At 52.1% G+C, this 18,086-nt stretch overlaps 1 protein-coding gene across 1 annotated transcript; it reads left to right on the forward strand.

The window, feature by feature from the left end:
• The first annotated feature begins 2,760 nt into the window (after positions 1 to 2,760).
• Positions 2,761 to 13,635, forward strand: LOC135572815 (inner nuclear membrane protein Man1-like). Its single transcript, XM_065021237.1, has 6 exons — positions 2,761 to 2,911; positions 3,571 to 3,716; positions 6,542 to 6,746; positions 8,447 to 8,627; positions 8,916 to 8,997; positions 13,607 to 13,635. The coding sequence occupies exons 2-4, from the start codon at positions 3,647 to 3,649 to the stop codon at positions 8,577 to 8,579; spliced, it is 408 nt and encodes a 135-aa protein (XP_064877309.1). The 5' UTR covers positions 2,761 to 2,911; positions 3,571 to 3,646; the 3' UTR covers positions 8,580 to 8,627; positions 8,916 to 8,997; positions 13,607 to 13,635.
• Positions 13,636 to 18,086: the final 4,451 nt, after the last annotated feature.

Genomic DNA, 18,086 nt, shown 5'->3' on the forward strand with positions numbered 1-18,086 from the left:
GCCAAAGAGGACTGGCCACCCCACATAGCCTGGTTCCTCTCTAGGTTTCTTCCTAGGTTCTGGCCTTTCTAGGGAGTTTTTCCTAGCCACCGTGCTTCTACACCTGCATTGCTTGCTGTTTGGGGGTTTTAGGCTGGGTTTCTGTACAGCACTTTGAGATATCAGCTGATATACGAAGGGCTTTATAAATACATTTGATTGAGACTCTTCCATCCTACAGCCTTGGCTGTGTGCTCTGCTTAATTAGCTAGAATGTGTTGTTTTCACCTCCGACCCCAGGGTGTTCAAAACGCTTTCCATGACCGACCAAGTGATCCCTTATTAAATCCACTTCAACCTGTTTTAGATGAAAGGGAGGAGACAGGTTAAAGAATGATCTTTAGGCTTTGAGACAGTTGAGACATGGATTGTGAATAGGCCCCCGGTTTGTGTCAAGAACTGCAACGCTGCTGGGTTTTTCCACGCTCAACCGTTTTCCCGTGTGTATCAAGAATGATCCACCACACAAAGGACATCCTGCCAACATGTTTTATTTTATCTTTATTTAACGAGGCACGTCAGTTTAAGAAACAAATTCTTATTTTCAATGACGGCCTAGGAACAGTGAGTTAACTGGTCTAGGAACAGTGGGTTCAGGGGGCAGAATGACAGATTTGTTTTACCTTGTCAGCTCGGGGATTCGATCTAGCAACCTTTCAGTTACTAGTCCAACGCTCTAAGCGCTAGGCTACCTGCCTCTAACCGCTAGGCCATCTGCCTCTAACCGCTAGGCCATCTGCCTCTAACCGCTAGGCCACCTGCCTCTAACCACTAGGCCACCTGCCTCTAACCTCTAACCGCTAGGCCACCTGCCTCTAACCGCTAGGCCACCTGCCTCTAACCGCTAGGCTACCTGCCTCTAACCACTAGGCTACCCTGCCTCTAACCGCTAGGCCACCTGCCTCTAACCGCTAGGCCACCTGCCTCTGGCAGCTAGGGGGCACCTGCCTACCTGTTCTAACCGCTAGGGCTACCCGCCTCTAACCGCTAGGGCTACCCGCCTCTAACCGCTAGGGCTAACCCTGGCTTTCTAACCGCTAGGCTACCCCGCCTCTAACCGCTAGGCTACCTGCCTCTAACCGCTAGGCTACCTGCCTCTAACCGCTAGGCTACCTGCCTCTAACTGCTAGGCTACCTGCCTCTAACCGCTAGGCTACCTGCCTCTAACCGCTAGGCTACCTGCCTCTAACCGCTAGGCTACCTGCCTCTAACCGCTAGGCTACCTGCCTCTAACCGCTAGGCTACCTGCCTCTAACCGCTAACCTGCCTCTAACCGCTAGGCTACCCCGCCTCTAACCGCTAGGCTACCCTGCCTCTAACCGCTAGGCTACCTGCCTCTAACCGCTAGGCTACCTGCCGCCTCGAGAAGTAAATATGAGAAACATTGGAGTCAACATGGGCCAGCATCCCTGTGGAACGCTTTCAACACCTGACGAATTGAGGCTGTTCTGAGGGAAAAGGGGGTGGGGTTTAACTCCATATTAGGAAGGTGTTCTTAATGTTTGGTACACTCAGTGGGTCTGATGACAAACACCTTTTTTTTTTTTTTTCGCTGTAATGACACAACTGCTCAAGGATAGTTTGAAATCTCAGGGGATTACTGTTGAAATGAGGTGTCTGTCCGCCTGTCTGTCTGTCTGTCTCCACCCGCCTGTCTGTCTCCTCCCCCCGTCTGTCTGCCTGTCTGTCTCCACCCCCGTCTGTCTCCTCCCCCGTCTGTCTGTCTCCACCCGCCTGTCTGCCTGTCTGTCTGTCTGTCTCCTCCCCCCTGTCTGCCTGTCTGTCCGCCTGTCTGTCTGTCTGTCTCCACCCGCCTGTCTGTCTGTCTGTCTCCACCCGCCCATCTGTCTGTCTGTCTCCACCGCCTGTCTGCCTGTCTGTCTCCACCTGCCTGTCTGCCTGTCTGTTCCACCGCCTGTCTGCCTGTCTGCTCCCCACCCGCCTGTCTGCCTGTCTGTCTCCACCCGCCTGTCTGCCTGTCTGTCTCCACCCGCCCTGTCTGCCTGTCTGTTCCCACCCGCCTGTCTGCCTGTCTGTCTCCCATCTGCCTGTCTGTCTCTCCCCGTCTGTCTGTTCCCTCCCGCCCCGTCTGTCTGTCTGTCTGTCTTCACCCGCTGCTGTTTCTCCCCGCCTGTCTGTTCTCCCGTCTGTTTGCCCCGCCTGCCTGTCTGTTCCGCCCGTCTGTCTGTTCTCGCCTGCTCCGCTGTCTGTCTCCCCTGCCTACCTGTCTGTTCTCTCTCTCTGTCTGTCTGTCTCCCCGCTCGTCTGTTCTGTCTGTTCTTCTGCCTGTCTGTTCCCGCTCGCCTGTCTGTTCCCGCTCGTCTGCCTGTTCCGCCGTTTGTCTGTTCCCGCTCGTTTGCCTGTCTTCCGCCTCGTTTGTCTGTCTCCTCCCTCTCTCTGTCTTCTCTCTCGTCTGTCTGTTCGCTTCGTCTGTCTGTTCCTCCCCGCGCTCTGCCTGTCTGTTCCCCGCTCTCGCTTTGCTCTGTTCTCGCCTCGTCTGTCTGTTCCGCGCTTCCTGTCTGTTCTCCGCCCCGTTTGTCTGTTCTTCTCTGTCTGTTTCCGCCTCGTCTGTCTGTTCCTCGCCCTCGTTTGTCTGTTCTCGCCCCGCTCTGTCTCCCGCCCGCGTCTGTCTGTCTCTCCCATCTGTCTGTCTCTCCTGTCTGTCTGTCTGTCTTATAATAAGTGGTTTATCTGCAGCTCACGCATGTTCCAACAGGCCAACATGACTGTACCGCCCGGAGCAGCAGCAGACCAACAGGAGCCTGTCTCTGAAGGAAGCCTCTGACTATCTCCTGCAGCAGAGTGAACAGTACCGTCACTGGGTTCTCTCGCTCTGGAGTGGATCATACGGACGGGGGGACGTTGGCATACGGTAACCATGGTTTCTCTTCTAAGATTCTCTGAAGAGGAGAGCATATCGGGTCGTGGTCATTAGGACAGGCGGCAGAAAACAGAAACAGGCATTTCATATCGACAGGTGGTCCCTCCTGATTGGGTGGTCCTCCCTGATTGGGTGGTCCCTACCTGATTGGGTGGTCCCTCCCTGTTTGGGTGGTCCTCCTGTTTGGGTGGTCCTCCCTGTTTGGGTGGTCCTCCTGATTGGGTGGCCCCTCCCTGTTTGGGTGGTCCCTCCCTGTTTGGGTGGTCCCTCCCTGATTGGGTGGCCCCTCCCCTGTTTGGGTGGTCCCTCCCTGTTTGGGTGGTCCCTCCTGATTGGGTGGTCCCTCCTGTTTGGGTGGTCCCTCCCTGATTGGGTGGTCCCTCCTGTTTGGGTGGTCCTCCCTGATTGTCTGTGTTCTTGTGTTTGGTGCCTCAACCCTATGATGTATTTCTCATACTAATGGAACATCCTCTCTCCCTCCTCTTTCTCTCCCTCCTCCCCTTCCTTTTCACCCTCTTCTCTCCCTCTCTTCTCTCCCTCCTCCCCCTTCCTTTCGCTCTTCTCTCCCTCTCTTCTCTCCTCCTCTTTTCTCTCTCCCCCTCCTCTCTCCCCCTCCTCTCCTCACTCCTTCTATCCCCCTCCTCTCCCAGGCTGATCGGGGATAACCCAGAGGAGGCAGTAGCGGACGTGAGTGAGGTGACTCGTCTGGAGTCGACCCACCCCAAGATGTCCTTCTCCTGCCGCTTCAGAAGAGCCTTTTTCACAGTCATCCACAGGGTGCTGCTCATCCTAACAGGTTAGACATGTCTCCTCTCCTCTTTACAGTCATCCACAGGGTGCTGCTCATCCTAACAGGCCTCCTCCTCTTTACAGTCATCCACAGGGTGCTGCTCATCCTAACAGGCCTCCTCCTCTTTACAGTCATCCACAGGGTGCTGCTCATCCTAACAGGCCTCCTCCTCTTTACAGTCATCCACAGGGTGCTGCTCATCCTAACAGGCGGCCTCCTCTTTACAGTCATCCACAGGGTGCTGCTCATCCTAACAGATCTCCTCCTCTTTACAGTCATCCACAGGGTGCTGCTCATCCTAACAGGCCTCCTCCTCTTTACAGTCTTCCACGGAGTGCTGCTCGTCCTAACAGGCCTCCTCCTCTTTACAGTCTTCCACGGGGTGCTGCTCGTCCTAATAGGCCTCCTGTGTGGGGTGTATTCTACTATATGAAGTATATAATCTAACCTTCTCTCTAGTGATTGGTCTGGTGTGAGGTGTATTCTACTATATGAAGTATCTAACCTCTCTCTAGTGATTGGTCTGGTGTGAGGTGTATTCTACTATATGAAGTATATAATCTAACCTTCTCTCTAGTGATTGGTCTGGTGTGAGGTGTATTCTACTATATGAAGTATCTAACCTCTCTCTAGTGATTGGTCTGGTGTGGGGTGTATTCTACTATATGAAGTATCTAATCTAACCTCTCTCTCTCTCTCTAGTGATTGGTCTGGTGTGGGGTGTATTCTACTATATGAAGTATCTAATCTAACCTCTCTCTCTCTAGTGATTGGTCTGGTGTGAGGTGTATTCTACTATATGAAGTATCTAATCTAACCTTCTCTCTAGTGGTTGGTCTGGTGTGAGGTGTATTCTACTATATGAAGTATCTAACCTCTCTCTAGTGATTGGTCTGGTGTGAGGTGTATTCTACTATATGAAGTATCTAATCTAACCTCTCTCTAGTGATTGGTCTGGTGTGAGGTGTATTCTACTATATGAAGTATCTAATCTAACCTTCTCTCTAGTGGTTGGTCTGGTGTGAGGTGTATTCTACTATATGAAGTATCTAATCTAACCTCTCTCTCTCTCTCTAGTGATTGGTCTGGTGTGTGGGGTATTCTACTATATGAAGTATCTAATCTAACCTTCTCTCTAGTGGTTGGTCTGTGTGAGGTGTATTCTACTATATGGTATCTAATCTAACCTTCTCTCTAGTGATTGGTCTGGTGTGAGGTGTATTCTACTATATGAAGTATCTAACCTTCTCTCTCTCTCTCTCTAGTGATTGGTCTGGTGTGGGGTGTATTCTACTATATGAAGTATCTAACCTCTCTCTAGTGATTGGTCTGGTGTGGGGTGTATTCTACTATATGAAGTATCTAATCTAACCTTCTCTCTCTAGTGATTGGTCTGGTGTGGGGTGTATTCTACTATATGAAGTATCTAATCTAACCTTCTCTCTAGTGATTGGTCTGGTGTGGGGTGTATTCTACTATATGAAGTATCTAACCTTCTCTCTCTCTCTAGTGATTGGTCTGGTGTGGGGTGTATTCTACTATATGAGTATCTAACTCTCTCTAGTGATTGGTCTGGTGTGAGGTGTATTCTACTATATGAAGTATCTAATTTAACTCTCTAGTGATTGGTCTGGTGGGGTGTATTCTACTATATGAAGTATCTAATCTAACCTTCTCTCTCTAGTGATTGGTCTGGTGTGGGTGTATTCTACTATATGAAGTATCTAATCTAACCTTTCTCTCTAGTGATTGGTCTGGTGTGGGGTGTATTCTACTATATGAAGTATCTAACCTCTCTCTAGTGATTGGTCTGGTGTGAGGTGTATTCTACTATATGAAGTATCTAACCTCTCTCTAGTGATTGGTCTGGTGTGGGGTGTATTCTACTATATGAAGTATCTAACCTCTCTCTAGTGATTGGTCTGGTGTGAGGTGTATTCTACTATATGAAGTATCTAACCTCTCTCTAGTGATTGGTCTGGTGTGGGGTGTATTCTACTATATGAAGTATCTAACCTTCTCTCTAGTGATTGGTCTGGTGTGAGGTGTATTCTACTATATGAAGTATCTAACCTTCTCTCTAGTGATTGGTCTGGTGTGAGGTGTATTCTACTATATGAAGTATCTAACCTTCTCTCTCTCTCTCTCTAGTGATTGGTCTGGTGTGGGGTGTATTCTACTATATGAAGTATCTAATCTAACCTTCTCTCTCTAGTGATTGGTCTGGTGTGGGGTGTATTCTACTATATGAAGTATCTAATCTAACCTTCTCTCTCTAGTGATTGGTCTGGTGTGGGGTGTATTATACTATATGAAGTATCTAATCTAACCTTCTCTCTCTAGTGGTTGGTCTGGTGTGGGGTGTATTCTACTATATGAAGTATCTAATCTAACCTTCTCTCTAGTGATTGGTCTGGTGTGAGGTGTATTCTACTATATGAAGTATCTAATCTAACCTTCTCTCTCTAGTGATTGGTCTGGTGTGAGGTGTATTCTACTATATGAAGTATCTAATCTAACCTTCTCTCTCTAGTGATTGGTCTGGTGTGGGGTGTATTCTACTATATGAAGTATCTAATCTAACCTCTCTCTAGTGGTTGGTCTGGTGTGAGGTGTATTCTACTATATGAAGTATCTAACCTCTCTCTAGTGATTGGTCTGGTGTGGGGTGTATTCTACTATATGAAGTATCTAACCTCTCTCTAGTGATTGGTCTGGTGTGGGGTGTATTCTACTATATGAAGTATCTAACCTCTCTCTAGTGATTGGTCTGGTGTGAGGTGTATTCTACTATATGAAGTATCTAATCTAACCTCTCTCTCTCTCTCTAGTGATTGGTCTGGTGTGGGGTGTATTCTACTACATGAAGTATCGTTGGAGGAGAGAGGAAGAGGAGACCAGGCACATGTATGACATGGTGGAGAGAATCATAGGTGTTCTGAGGATCCACAACGCGTCCTGTCAGGAGAACAATGACCTCCAGCCCTACCTGCCCATCCCTCACGTCAGAGACTCCCTGGTTCAGCCCCAGGACAGGTGGGTACTAACCTCCTACCTGCCCATCCCTCACGTCAGAGACTCCCTGGTTCAGCCCCAGGACAGGTGGGTACTAACCTCCTACCTGCCCATCCCTCACGTCAGAGACTCCCTGGTTCAACCCCAGGACAGGTGAGTACTAACCTCCTACCTGCCCATCCCTCACGTCAGAGACTCCCTGGTTCAGCCCCAGGACAGGTGAGTACTAACCTCCTACCTGCCCATCCCTCACGTCAGAGACTCCCTGGTTCAGCCCCAGGACAGGTGGGTACTAACCTCCTACCTGCTCATCCCTCCGTCCAGAGACTCCCTGGTTCAGCCCCAGGACAGGTGAGTACTAACATCCACCTGCCCATCCCTCACGTCAGAGACTCCCTGGTTCAGCCCCAGGACAGGGTGAGTACTGACCTCCTACCCTACCCATCCCTCACGTCAGAGACTCCCTGGTTCAGCCCCAGGACAGGTGAGTACTAACCTCCTACCTGCCCATCCCTCACGTTAGAGACTCCCTGGTCCAGCCCCAGGACAGGTGAGTACTAACATCCTACCTGTCCATCCCTCCGTCAGAGACTCCTGGTTCAACCCCAGGACAGGTGAGTACTAACCTCCTACCTGCCCATCCCTCACGTCAGAGACTCCTGGTTCAACCCCCAGGACAGGTGAGTACTAACCTCCTGCCCTGCACCCATCCCTCACGTTAGAGACTCCCTGGTTCAGCCCCAGGACAGGTGAGTATAACCTCCTACCTGCCCATCCCTCACGTCAGAGACTCCCTGGTTCAGCCCCAGGACAGGTGAGTACTAACCTCCTACCTGCCCGTCCCTCACGTTAGAGACTCCCTGGTTCAGCCCCAGGACAGGTGAGTACTAACCTCCTACCTGCCCGTCCCTCACGTTAGAGACTCCCTGGTTCAGCCCCAGGACAGGTGAGTACTAACCTCCTACCTGCCCATCCCTCCACGTCAGAGACTCCTGGTTCAACCCCAGGACAGGTGAGTACACTAACCTCCTACCTGCTCATCCCTCACGTCAGAGACTCCCCTGGTCCAACCCCAGGACAGGTGAGTACTAACCTCCATTTAGTCAAGCTATGTTCGTTTTCTATTCTACCATTTAGAGACAAGCTATGTTCGTTTCTATTCTACCATTTAGAGACAAGCTATGTTTGTTTTCTATTCTACCATTTAGAGACAAGCTATGTTTGTTTCTATTCTACCATTTAGAGACAAGCTATGTTAGTTTCTATTCTACCATTTAGAGACAAGCTATGTTAGTTTCTATTCTACCATTTAGAGACAAGCTAGTCATAATGACTGTTCGTTTCTATTCTACCATTTAGAGACAAGCTATGTTCGTTTCTATTCTACCATTTAGAGACAAGCTATGTTCGTTTCTATTCTACCATTTAGAGACAAGCTATGTTCGTTTTTATTCTACCATTTAGAGACAAGCTATGTTAGTTTCTATTCTACCATTTAGAGACAAGCTATGTTCGTTTCTATTCTACCATTTAGAGACAAGCTATGTTAGTTTCTATTCTACCATTTAGAGACCAGCTATGTTAGTTTCTATTCTACCATTTAGAGACAGGCTATGTTAGTTTCTATTCTACCATTTAGAGACAAGCTATGTTAGTTTCTATTCTACCATTTAGAGACAAGCTAGTCATAATGACTGTTCGTTTCTATTCTACCATTCCAGAAAGAAGCTGAAGAAGGTCTGGGACCGGGCTGTGACCTTCCTCTCAGCTAATGAGAGCCGTATCAGGACAGAGTCTCAGCGGATTACAGCGGAGCCGACTTCCCAGTGTGGAGGTGGCTCCAGCCCTCTCTGAGCTGCGACCAGATCTCACTCATCCCCTCCAAAGTCTGGCAGGGCAAAGGTAACTAACCCGTCCCCATTCCTAGTGTGCTCCCAAATGGCACCCCTGTTCCTACGTGGGCACTACCAACTCCCTATTAATACCCATGGTTACGAAATGTGATGTTCGATGAGCAGGTGTCCACGTACTTTTTTGGTCGTGTAGTTTCATGTCAGAAATAAGAAAATGTTTCTTCCCTGCTGTTATACTGTCCATCTAGCGTCTCTTGTCCGTCTTTCGTCCATCTAACACATTTCCTGTCTTTTTCTCCATCGAACGTCTCTTTCCTGTCTGTCTCTCTTCTCTCAGCGTTCCCTCTGGACAGGAGGAACTCTCCCCCCAACAGTTTAACACCGTGTCTGAAGATCAGAAACATGTTTGATCCAGTCATGTGAGTACCAGAGGGTGTTACTAAGTCCATGTGACTACCGTAGGGTGTTACTAAGTCCATGTGAGTACCAAAGGGTGTTACTAAGTCAATGTGAGTACCAAAGGGTGTTACTAAGTCAATGTGAGTACCAGAGGGTGTTACTAAGTCCATGTGAGTACCAAAGGGTGTTACTAAGTCCATGTGAGTACCAAAGGGTGTTACTAAGTCAATGTGAGTACCAAAGGGTGTTACTAAGTCCATGTGAGTACCAGAGGGTGTTTACTAAGTCCATGTGTTCACCATCAGTCTTTAAGGTTCTGTCGGGGTTAGGGATGAGCATGTACTTGTCAGGGGACTAAAACGCTCTCTTTGCATGTCGGTATCAGCAGACACTATCATAGATGTGGACGTTGGCAGACTATTAGATGTGGACGTCAGCAGACTCTCTCTTAGACATGGACGTCGGCAGACTCTCTTAGACGTTGGCAGACTCTTAGACGTGGACGTCGGCAGACTCTCTTAGACGTGGACGCCGGCAGACTCTCTTAGACGTGGACGTCGGCAGACTCTCTTAGACGTGGACGTCGGCAGACTCTCTTAGACGTGGACGCGGCAGACTCTCTTAGACGTGGACGTCGGCAGACTCTCTTAGACGCGTGGACGTCGGCAGACTCCCTCTTAGACGTGGACGCGGCAGACTCCTCTAGACGAGACGTGGCAGACTCCCTCTTAGACGAGGACGTCGGCAGACTCCCTCTTAGACGAGGACGTCGGCAGACTCCCTCTTAGACGAGGACGCCGGCAGACTCCCTCTTGGACGAGGACGCCGGCAGACTCCCTCTTGACGAGGACGTCGGCAGACTCCCTCTTGACGGAGGACGTCGGCAGACTCCCTCTTGACGAGGACGTCGGCAGACTCCTCTTGGACGAGGACGTCGGCAGACTCCCTCTTGACGAGGACGCGGCAGACTCCCTCTTGGACGAGGACGTCGGCAGACTCCCTCTTGGACGAGGACGTCGGCAGACTCCCTCTTGGACGAGGACGTCGGCAGACTCCCTCTTGGACGAGGACGTCGGCAGACTCCCTCTTGGACGAGGACGTCGGCAGACTCCCTCTGGACGAGGACGTCGGCAGACTCCCTCTTGGACGAGGACGTCGGCAGACTCCTCTTGGACGAGGACGCCGGCAGGCTCCCTTGGACGAGGACGTCGGCAGGCTCCCTCTTGACGAGGACGCCGGCAGGCTCCTCTTGGACGAGGACGTCGGCAGGCTCCCTCTTGGACGAGGACGTCGGCAGGCTCCCTCTGACGAGGACGTCGGCAGGCTCCCTCTTGACGGCAGGGACGCGGCAGGCTCCCTCTTGGACGAGGACGCCGGCAGGCTCCCTCTGGACGAGGACGTCGGCAGGCTCCCTCTGGACGAGGACGCGGCAGGCTCCCTCTTGGACGCAGGACGTCGGCAGGCTCCCCTCTTGGACGAGGACGTCGGCAGGCTCCTCTTGGACGAGGACGTCGGCAGGCTCCCTCTTGGACGAGGACGCCGGCAGGCTCCCTCTTGGACGAGGACGTCGGCAGGCTCCCCTCTGGACGGGACGTCGGCAGGCTCCTCTTGGACGAGGACGTCGGCAGGCTCCTGGCGAGGACGTCGGCAGGCTCCCTCTGGACGACGTCGGCAGGCTTGACGGACGCCGGGCAGGCTCCCTCTGGACGAGGACGTCGGCAGGCTCCCTCTCGACGTCGGCAGGCTCCCTCTCGACGCCGGTAGGCTCCCTCTCGACGCCGGCAGGCTCCCTCGACGCCGGCAGGCTCTCGACGTCGGCAGGCTCCTCTCGACGCCGGCAGGCCCTCGGACGTCGGCAGGCTCGACGTCTAGGCTCTCGGACGCGGCAGGCTCCCCTCTCGGACGTCGGCAGGCTCCCCTCTCGACGTCGGCAGGCCCTCTCGGACGTGGCAGGCTCCACCTCGACGCCGGGCAGGCTCCCCTCGATCGCCGCAGGCTCTCGACGCCGGCAGGCTCTCGTCGGCAGGCCTCCGGACGCCGGCAGGTCGCAGGACGTGGCCGTCGGCAGGCTCTCCTCAGACGTGGCGTCGGCAGGCTCTCTCGTAGACGGCCGCCGGCAGGCTCTCTCTAGACGTGGCGCCGGCAGACTCTCTAGACGTGGCGTCGGCAGGCTCTCTCGTAGACGTGGCCGCTCGGCAGGCTCTCAGACGTGGCGGGCAGACTCTCAGAGACGTAGGCGACTATTGGCCGCCGGCAGACTCTCTCAGACGTAGCGGCAGACTTTCAGACGGCGCCGGTAGACTCTTTAGACGTGGCCGTCGCGCAGACTCTATACTTAGACGTGGCCGCCGGGCAGACCCTTCTAGACGTGGCCGCCGGCAGACTCTCATAGACGTGGGCAGGCAGACTCTTTAGACGTGGCCGTCGGCAGACCTCTCCTAGACGTGCCGATCGGCAGACTCTCTTAGACGTGGACGCGGCAGACTTCTCTTGAGGGACGAGGACGTCGGCAATCTCTCTTAGACGTGACATTTACATTTTTACATTTAAGTAATTTAGCAGACGCTCTTATCCAGAGCGACTTACAAATTGGTGCGTTCACCTTATGACATCCAGTGGAACAGCCACTATACAATAGTGCATCTAAATCTTTTAAGGGGGTGAGAAGGATTACTTTATCCTATCCTAGGTATTCCTTAAAGAGGTGGGGTTTCAGGTGTCTCGGAAGGTGGTGATTGACCTCGCTGTCCTGGCGTCGTGAGGGAGTTTGTTCCACCATTGGGGAGCCAGAGCAGCGAACAGTTTTGGACTGGGCTGAGCGGAACTGTACTTCCTCAGTGGTAGGGAGGCGAGCAGGCCAGAGGTGGATGAACGCAGTGCCCTTGTTTGGGTGGGCGTCGGCAGACTCTCTTAGACGTCGGCAGACTCTCTCTTGGGCGTCGGCAGACTCTCTTGGGCGTCGGCAGACTCTCTCTTGGGCGTCGGCAGACTCTCTCTTGGCGTCGGCAGACTCTCCCTTGGGCGTCGGCAGACTCTCCCAGGCGTCGGCAGACTCTCTTCCCAGGCGTCGGCAGACTCTCTCGTATGGCGTCGGCAGACTCTCTCGTGGGCGTCGGCAGACTCTCGTGGCGTCGGCAGACTCTCTCGTGGGGCCGGCAGACTCTTCGTGGCGTCGGGTAGACTCTCTCGTGGGCGTCGGCAGACTCTCTCGTGGCGTCGGCAGACTCTCTCGTGGGCGTCGGCAGACTCTCTCGTGGGCGTCGGCAGACTCTCTCGTGGGCGTGGGCAGACTCTCTCGTGGGCGGGCAGACTCTCTCGTGGGCGTCGGCAGACTCTCTCGTGGGCGTCGGGCAGACTCTCGTGGGCGTCGGCAGACTCTTCGTGGACGTCGGCAGACTCTCTCTTAGGACGTGGCCGTCGGCAGACTCAGACTCTTAGACGTGGCCGTCGGCAGACTCTCTCTTAGGCGTGGCCGTCGGCAGACTCTCTCTTAGACGTGGCCGTCGGCAGACTCTCTCTTAGACGTGGCCGTCGGGCAGACTCTCTCTTAGACGTGGCCGCCGGCAGACTCTCTTAGTGGCCGCCGGCAGACTCTCTCTTAGACGTGGCCGCCGGCAGACTCTCTCTTAGACGTGGCCGTCGGCAGACTCTCTCTAGACGAGGCCGCGGCAGACTTCTCTTAGACGTGGACGCCGGGCAGACTCTCTTAGACGTGACGTCGGCAGACTCTCTTAGACGTGGACGCCGGCAGACTCTCTCTTGGACGTCGGCAGACTCTCTCTTGACGTGGCAGACTCTCTCTTGGACGCCGGCAGACTCTTCTGGACGCGGCAGACTCTCTTAGACGTGGCCGCAGACTCTCTCTTAGACGGGCCGCCGGCAGACTCTTAGACGCAGGACGCCGCAGACTCTCTCTTAGACGTGGACGTGGCAGACTCTCTCTTGGACGCCGGGCAGACTCTCTTGGACGCGGCAGACTCTCTCTTGGACGCCGGCAGACTCTCTTGACGTCGGCAGACTCTCTTGGACGTCGGCAGACTCTCTCTTGGACGTCGGCAGACTCTCTCTTGGACGTCGGCAGACTCTCTTGGACGTCGGCAGACTCTCTCTTGGACGTCGGCAGACTCTCTCTTGGACGCCGGGCAGACTCTCTCTTGGACGCGGCAGACTCTCTCTTGGACGTGGACGCCGGCAGACTCTCTCTGACGCAGGACGCCGGGCAGACTCTCTTGACGCAGGACGTGGCAGACTCTCTCTTGACGAGGATGTCGGGCAGACTCTCTCTTGGACGTGGGCGTCGGCAGACTCCTCTCGTGGGCGTCGGCAGACTCTCGTGGGCGTCGGCAGACTCTCTCGTGGGCGTCGGCAGACTCTCTCTTAGATGTGAACGTTGGCAGACTCCCTCTCAGATGTGGATGTATATTGCATCAAGTGTCTTCCTGGGCTGGAAGTGTCTGTTTGCATGTGAGATTGTCCAGTGATGGAACCGCTATCCCAGTGGAATGACACATGCATGTGCCACATGTACTGTCCTATCCTACCTGTGTGTTCTTGACTACCAGGTTAGAGGTGGGTTCGGACTTCTAGATGACATCTGACCCCTTTACTTTATGTGTGTGTTTGTAACAGGGAGGTTGGTGAAAACTGGCATCTGGCCACCCACAGGCCATCTTGGAGAAGTGTTGTGACAAACGGCACGCCCACATCATGCCGACAAGAACTCCAGAAAGAGAGGTGAGTGTCTGTCACAGCTGTTATATCAAGCAATGGCTGTGTTCCAAGCGGCTCTCTATTCTTTTACCAAATAGGGCTATCTTCTGTATACCACCCCTACCTGATCACAACACAACTGTTTGGCTCAAACGCACTAAGAGAACAAGGCACACCTGTTCATTGAAATGCATTCCAGATGACTACCTCATGAAGCTGGTTGAGAGAATGCCAAGAGTGTGCAAAGCTGTCATCAAAGCAGAGGGTGCCTAGTTTGAAGAATCTCAAATGTAACATTTTTTGATTTTAACACTTTAACAGCCATCTGGTTATATATCCACTGACCAGGTGGAACCAACAGCCGTCTGGTTATATATCCAGTGACCAGGTGGAACCAACAGCCATCTGGTTATATATCCACTGACCAGGTGGAACCAACAGCCACATGGTTATATATCCACTGACCAGGTGGAACCAACAGCCATCTTGGTTATATATCCACTGACCAGGTAGAACCAACAGCCATCTGGTTATATATCCACTGACCAGGTGGAACCAACAGCCGTCTGGTTATATATCCAGTGACCAGGTGGAACCAACAGCCATCTGGTTATATATCCACTGACCAGGTGGAAACCAACAGCCGTCTGGTTATATCCGACCAGGTGGAACCAACAGCCACATGGTTATATATCCACTGACCAGGTGGAACCAACAGCCATCTGGTTATATATCCACTGACCAGGTAGAACCAACAGCCATCTGGTTATATATCCACTGACCAGGTGGAACCAACAGCCATATGGTTATATATCCACTGACCAGGTAGAACCAACAGCCATCTGGTTATATATCCACTGACCAGGTAGAACCAACAGCCATCTGGTTATATATCCACTGACCTGATGGAACCAACAGCCATATGGTTATATATCCACTGACCTGATGGAACCAACAGCCACGTGGTTATATATCCACTGACCTGATGGAACCAACAGCCACGTGGTTATATATCCACTGACCAGGTGGAACCAACAGCCATCTGGTTATATATCACTGACCAGGTGGAACCAACAGCCATGTGGTTATATATCACTGACCAGGTGGAACCAACAGCCATCTGGTTATATATCCACTGACCAGGTAGAACCAACAGCCATCTGGTTATATATCCACTGACCAGGTGGAACCAACAGCCTTCTGGTTATATATCTACTGACCAGGTGGAACCAACAGGCTTCTGGTTATATATCTACTGACCAGGTGGAACCAACAGCCATATGGTTATATATCCACTGACCAGGTGGAACCAACAGCCATATGGTTATATATCCACTGACCAGGTAGAACCAACAGCCATCTGGTTATATATCCACTGACCTGGTGTTTATAACCTGTGATAGAAGAGCTTGTTAACCTCTCTCTCCAGGGCTGTGTCTATAACCTGTGATAGAAGAGCTTGTTAACCTCTCTCTCCTCTCTCTCCAGGGATGTGTCTATAACCTGTGATAGAAGAGCTTGTTAACTTCTCTCTCCAGGGCTGTGTCTATAACCTGTGATAGAAGAGCTTGTTAACTTCTCTCTCCAGGGCTGTGTCTATAACCTGTGATAGAAGAGCTTCTATAACTTCTCTCCAGGGCTGTGTCTATAACCTGTGATAGAAGAGCTTGTTAACTTCTCTCTCCAGGGATGTGTTTATAACCTGTGATAGAAGAGCTTGTTAACCTCTCTCCTCTCTCTCTCCAGGGCTGTGTTTATAACCTGTGATAGAAGAGGTTGTTAACCTCTCTCCTCTCTCTCCAGGGATGTGTCTATAACCTGTGATAGAAGAGCTTGTTAACCTCTCTCTCTCTCCTCTCTCTCCAGGGATGTGTCTATAACCTGTGATAGAAGAGCATTTAACCTCTCTCTCCAGGGATGTGTCTATAACCTGTGATAGAAGAGCTTGTTAACCTCTCTCTCTCCTCTCTCCAGGGATGTGTCTATAACCTGTGATAGAAGAGCTTGTTAACCTCTCTCTCCAGGGATGTGTTTATAACCTGTGATAGAAGAGCTTGTTAACCCTCTCCTCTCTCTCCAGGGATGTGTCTATAACCTGTGATAGAAGAGCTTGTTAACCTCTCTCCAGGGCTGTGTCTATAACCTGTGATAGAAGAGCTTGTTAACCTCTCCTCTCTCTCTCCAGGGATGTGTCTATAACCTGTGATAGAAGAGCTTGTTAACTTCTCTCTCGCGTCCTCCCCAGGGGCTGTGTTTATAACCTGTGATAGAAGAGCTTGTTAACCTCTCTCTCCTCTCTCTCCAGGGATGTGTCTATAACCTGTGATAGAAGAGCTTGTTAACTTCTCTCTCGTCTCTCCCCAGGGCTGTGTTTATAACCTGTGATAGAAGAGCTTTGTTAACCTCTCTCTCCTCTCTCTCCAGGGATGTGTCTATAACCTGTGATAGAAGAGCTTGCATTAACCTCTCTCTCCTCTCTCTCCAGGGATGTGTTTATAACCTGTGATAGAAGAGCTTGTTAACCTCCTCTCTCCTCTCTCCAGGGATGTGTCTATAACTGTGATAGAAGAGCTTGTTAACCTCTCTTCTCCTCTCTCTCCAGGGATGTGTTTATAACCTGTGATAGAAGAGCTTGTTAACCTCTCCCTCTCTCTCCAGGGATGTGTCTATAACCTGTGATAGAAGAGCTTGTTAACTCTCTCCTCTCTCCAGGGATGTGTTTATAACCTGTGATAGAAGAGCTTGTTAACCTCTCTCCTCTCTCTCCAGGGATGTGTCTATAACCTGTGATAGAAGAGCTTGTTAACTCTCTCTCTCTCTCTCTCTCCAGGGATGTGTTTATAACCTGTGATAGAAGAGCTTGTTAACCTCTCTCCTCCTCTCCAGGGATGTGTCTATAACTGTGATAGAAGAGCTTGTTAACCTCTCTCTCCAGGGCTGTGTCTATAACCTGTGATAGAAGAGCATTAACCTCTCTCTCCTCTCTCTCTCCAGGGATGTGTTTATAACCTGTGATAGAAGAGCTTGTTAACCCTCTCTCTCTCTCTCTCCAGGGATGTGTCTATAACCTGTGATAGAAGAGCTTGTTAACCTCTCTCTCCAGGGATGTGTCTATAACCTGTGATAGAAGAGCTTGTTAACCTCTCTCTCTCCTCTCTCTCCTCTCTCTCTCCTCTCTCTCTCCTCTCTCTCTCCTCTCTCTCCAGGGATGTGTCTATAACCTGTGATAGAAGAGATTGTTAATTCCTCCCTCTCTCTCTCTCCTCTCTCTCTCTCTCTCCTCTCTCTCTCCCTCTCTCTCTCCTCTCTCTCTCCTCTCTCTCCTCTCTCTCTCCCTCTCTCTCCTCTCTCTCTCTCTCTCTCTCTCCCTCTCTCCTCTCTCCCTCTCTCTCCAGGGATGTCTATGTGAAGTGTCTGTCAGCAGAACACTCAGAGGAAAGCCTTCAGGCGCTACATGACTCCTGGTTCGATGGTAAATTCACTTTTTTAATATATTTTAAATGACTTTAGCCACAACACACTAGTCTTTGTTTGTCCTTCGTTGTCCTTCCGTCCTCTAATGAACCTTGTTGTTACCTGCTGACTTCCTTATTGTTGACCATTTTATCTCACCACCTGGATCAAAACCAATAGCCCTTGTTTGCTAACTTTGAGCCAATAGCATTTTATTACTACTATTCATGTGGGGCTGTGGTCATTGATGCCGGATAAATAGGAAGAGTTTAAGGATTTAGTCACATGGTTGGTTTTCATTGTCTCTCGCTCTCCCTACCTACCGTCTCTCTCTCCCTCCTCCCTGCCTCCGCCTCTCTCTCTCCCTCCACCCTGCCGTCTCTCTCTCCTCCTCCTCCTACCGTCTCTCTCTCCCTCCCTCCTCGGCCCTCTCTCTCCCTCCCTCCCTAGCGTCTCTCTCTCTCCCTCCTCCCCCGTCTCTCTCCCTCCTACCTTCTCCTCTCCTCCCTCCCCCGTCTCTCTCTCCTCTGAACGTCTCTCTCCCTCCCTCCCTACCGTCCCTCCTCCTCCCTACCGTCCCTCTCTCCCCTCCCTCCCTCCTCCCTACCGTCCCTCTCTCCCTCCCTCCCTCGTCTCTCCTCTCCCTCCCTACCGTCCCTCTCCCTCCCTACCTTCTCTCTCTCCCTCCCTCCCTCCGTCTCGCTCTCTCTCCTCCCTAACGTCCCTCTCCCTCCCTCCCTCCTCCCTCCTCTCCCTCCCTACCGTCCCTCTCCCTCCCTCCCTCCCCTCCCCTCTCTCCGTCCCTCTCACCCTCCCCTACAGTCTCTCTCTCCCTCCTCCCTACCGTCCCTCCCTCCTCCCTACCCCGTCCTCTCTCCCTCCCTCCCTACCGTCCCTCTCTCCCTCCCCTCCCTGCAAGTCCCTCTCTCCCTCCCTCCTACCCTCT

This window comes from Oncorhynchus nerka, linkage group LG8 (assembly GCF_034236695.1).
Source record: "Oncorhynchus nerka isolate Pitt River linkage group LG8, Oner_Uvic_2.0, whole genome shotgun sequence".
Taxonomy (NCBI): domain Eukaryota; kingdom Metazoa; phylum Chordata; class Actinopteri; order Salmoniformes; family Salmonidae; genus Oncorhynchus; species Oncorhynchus nerka.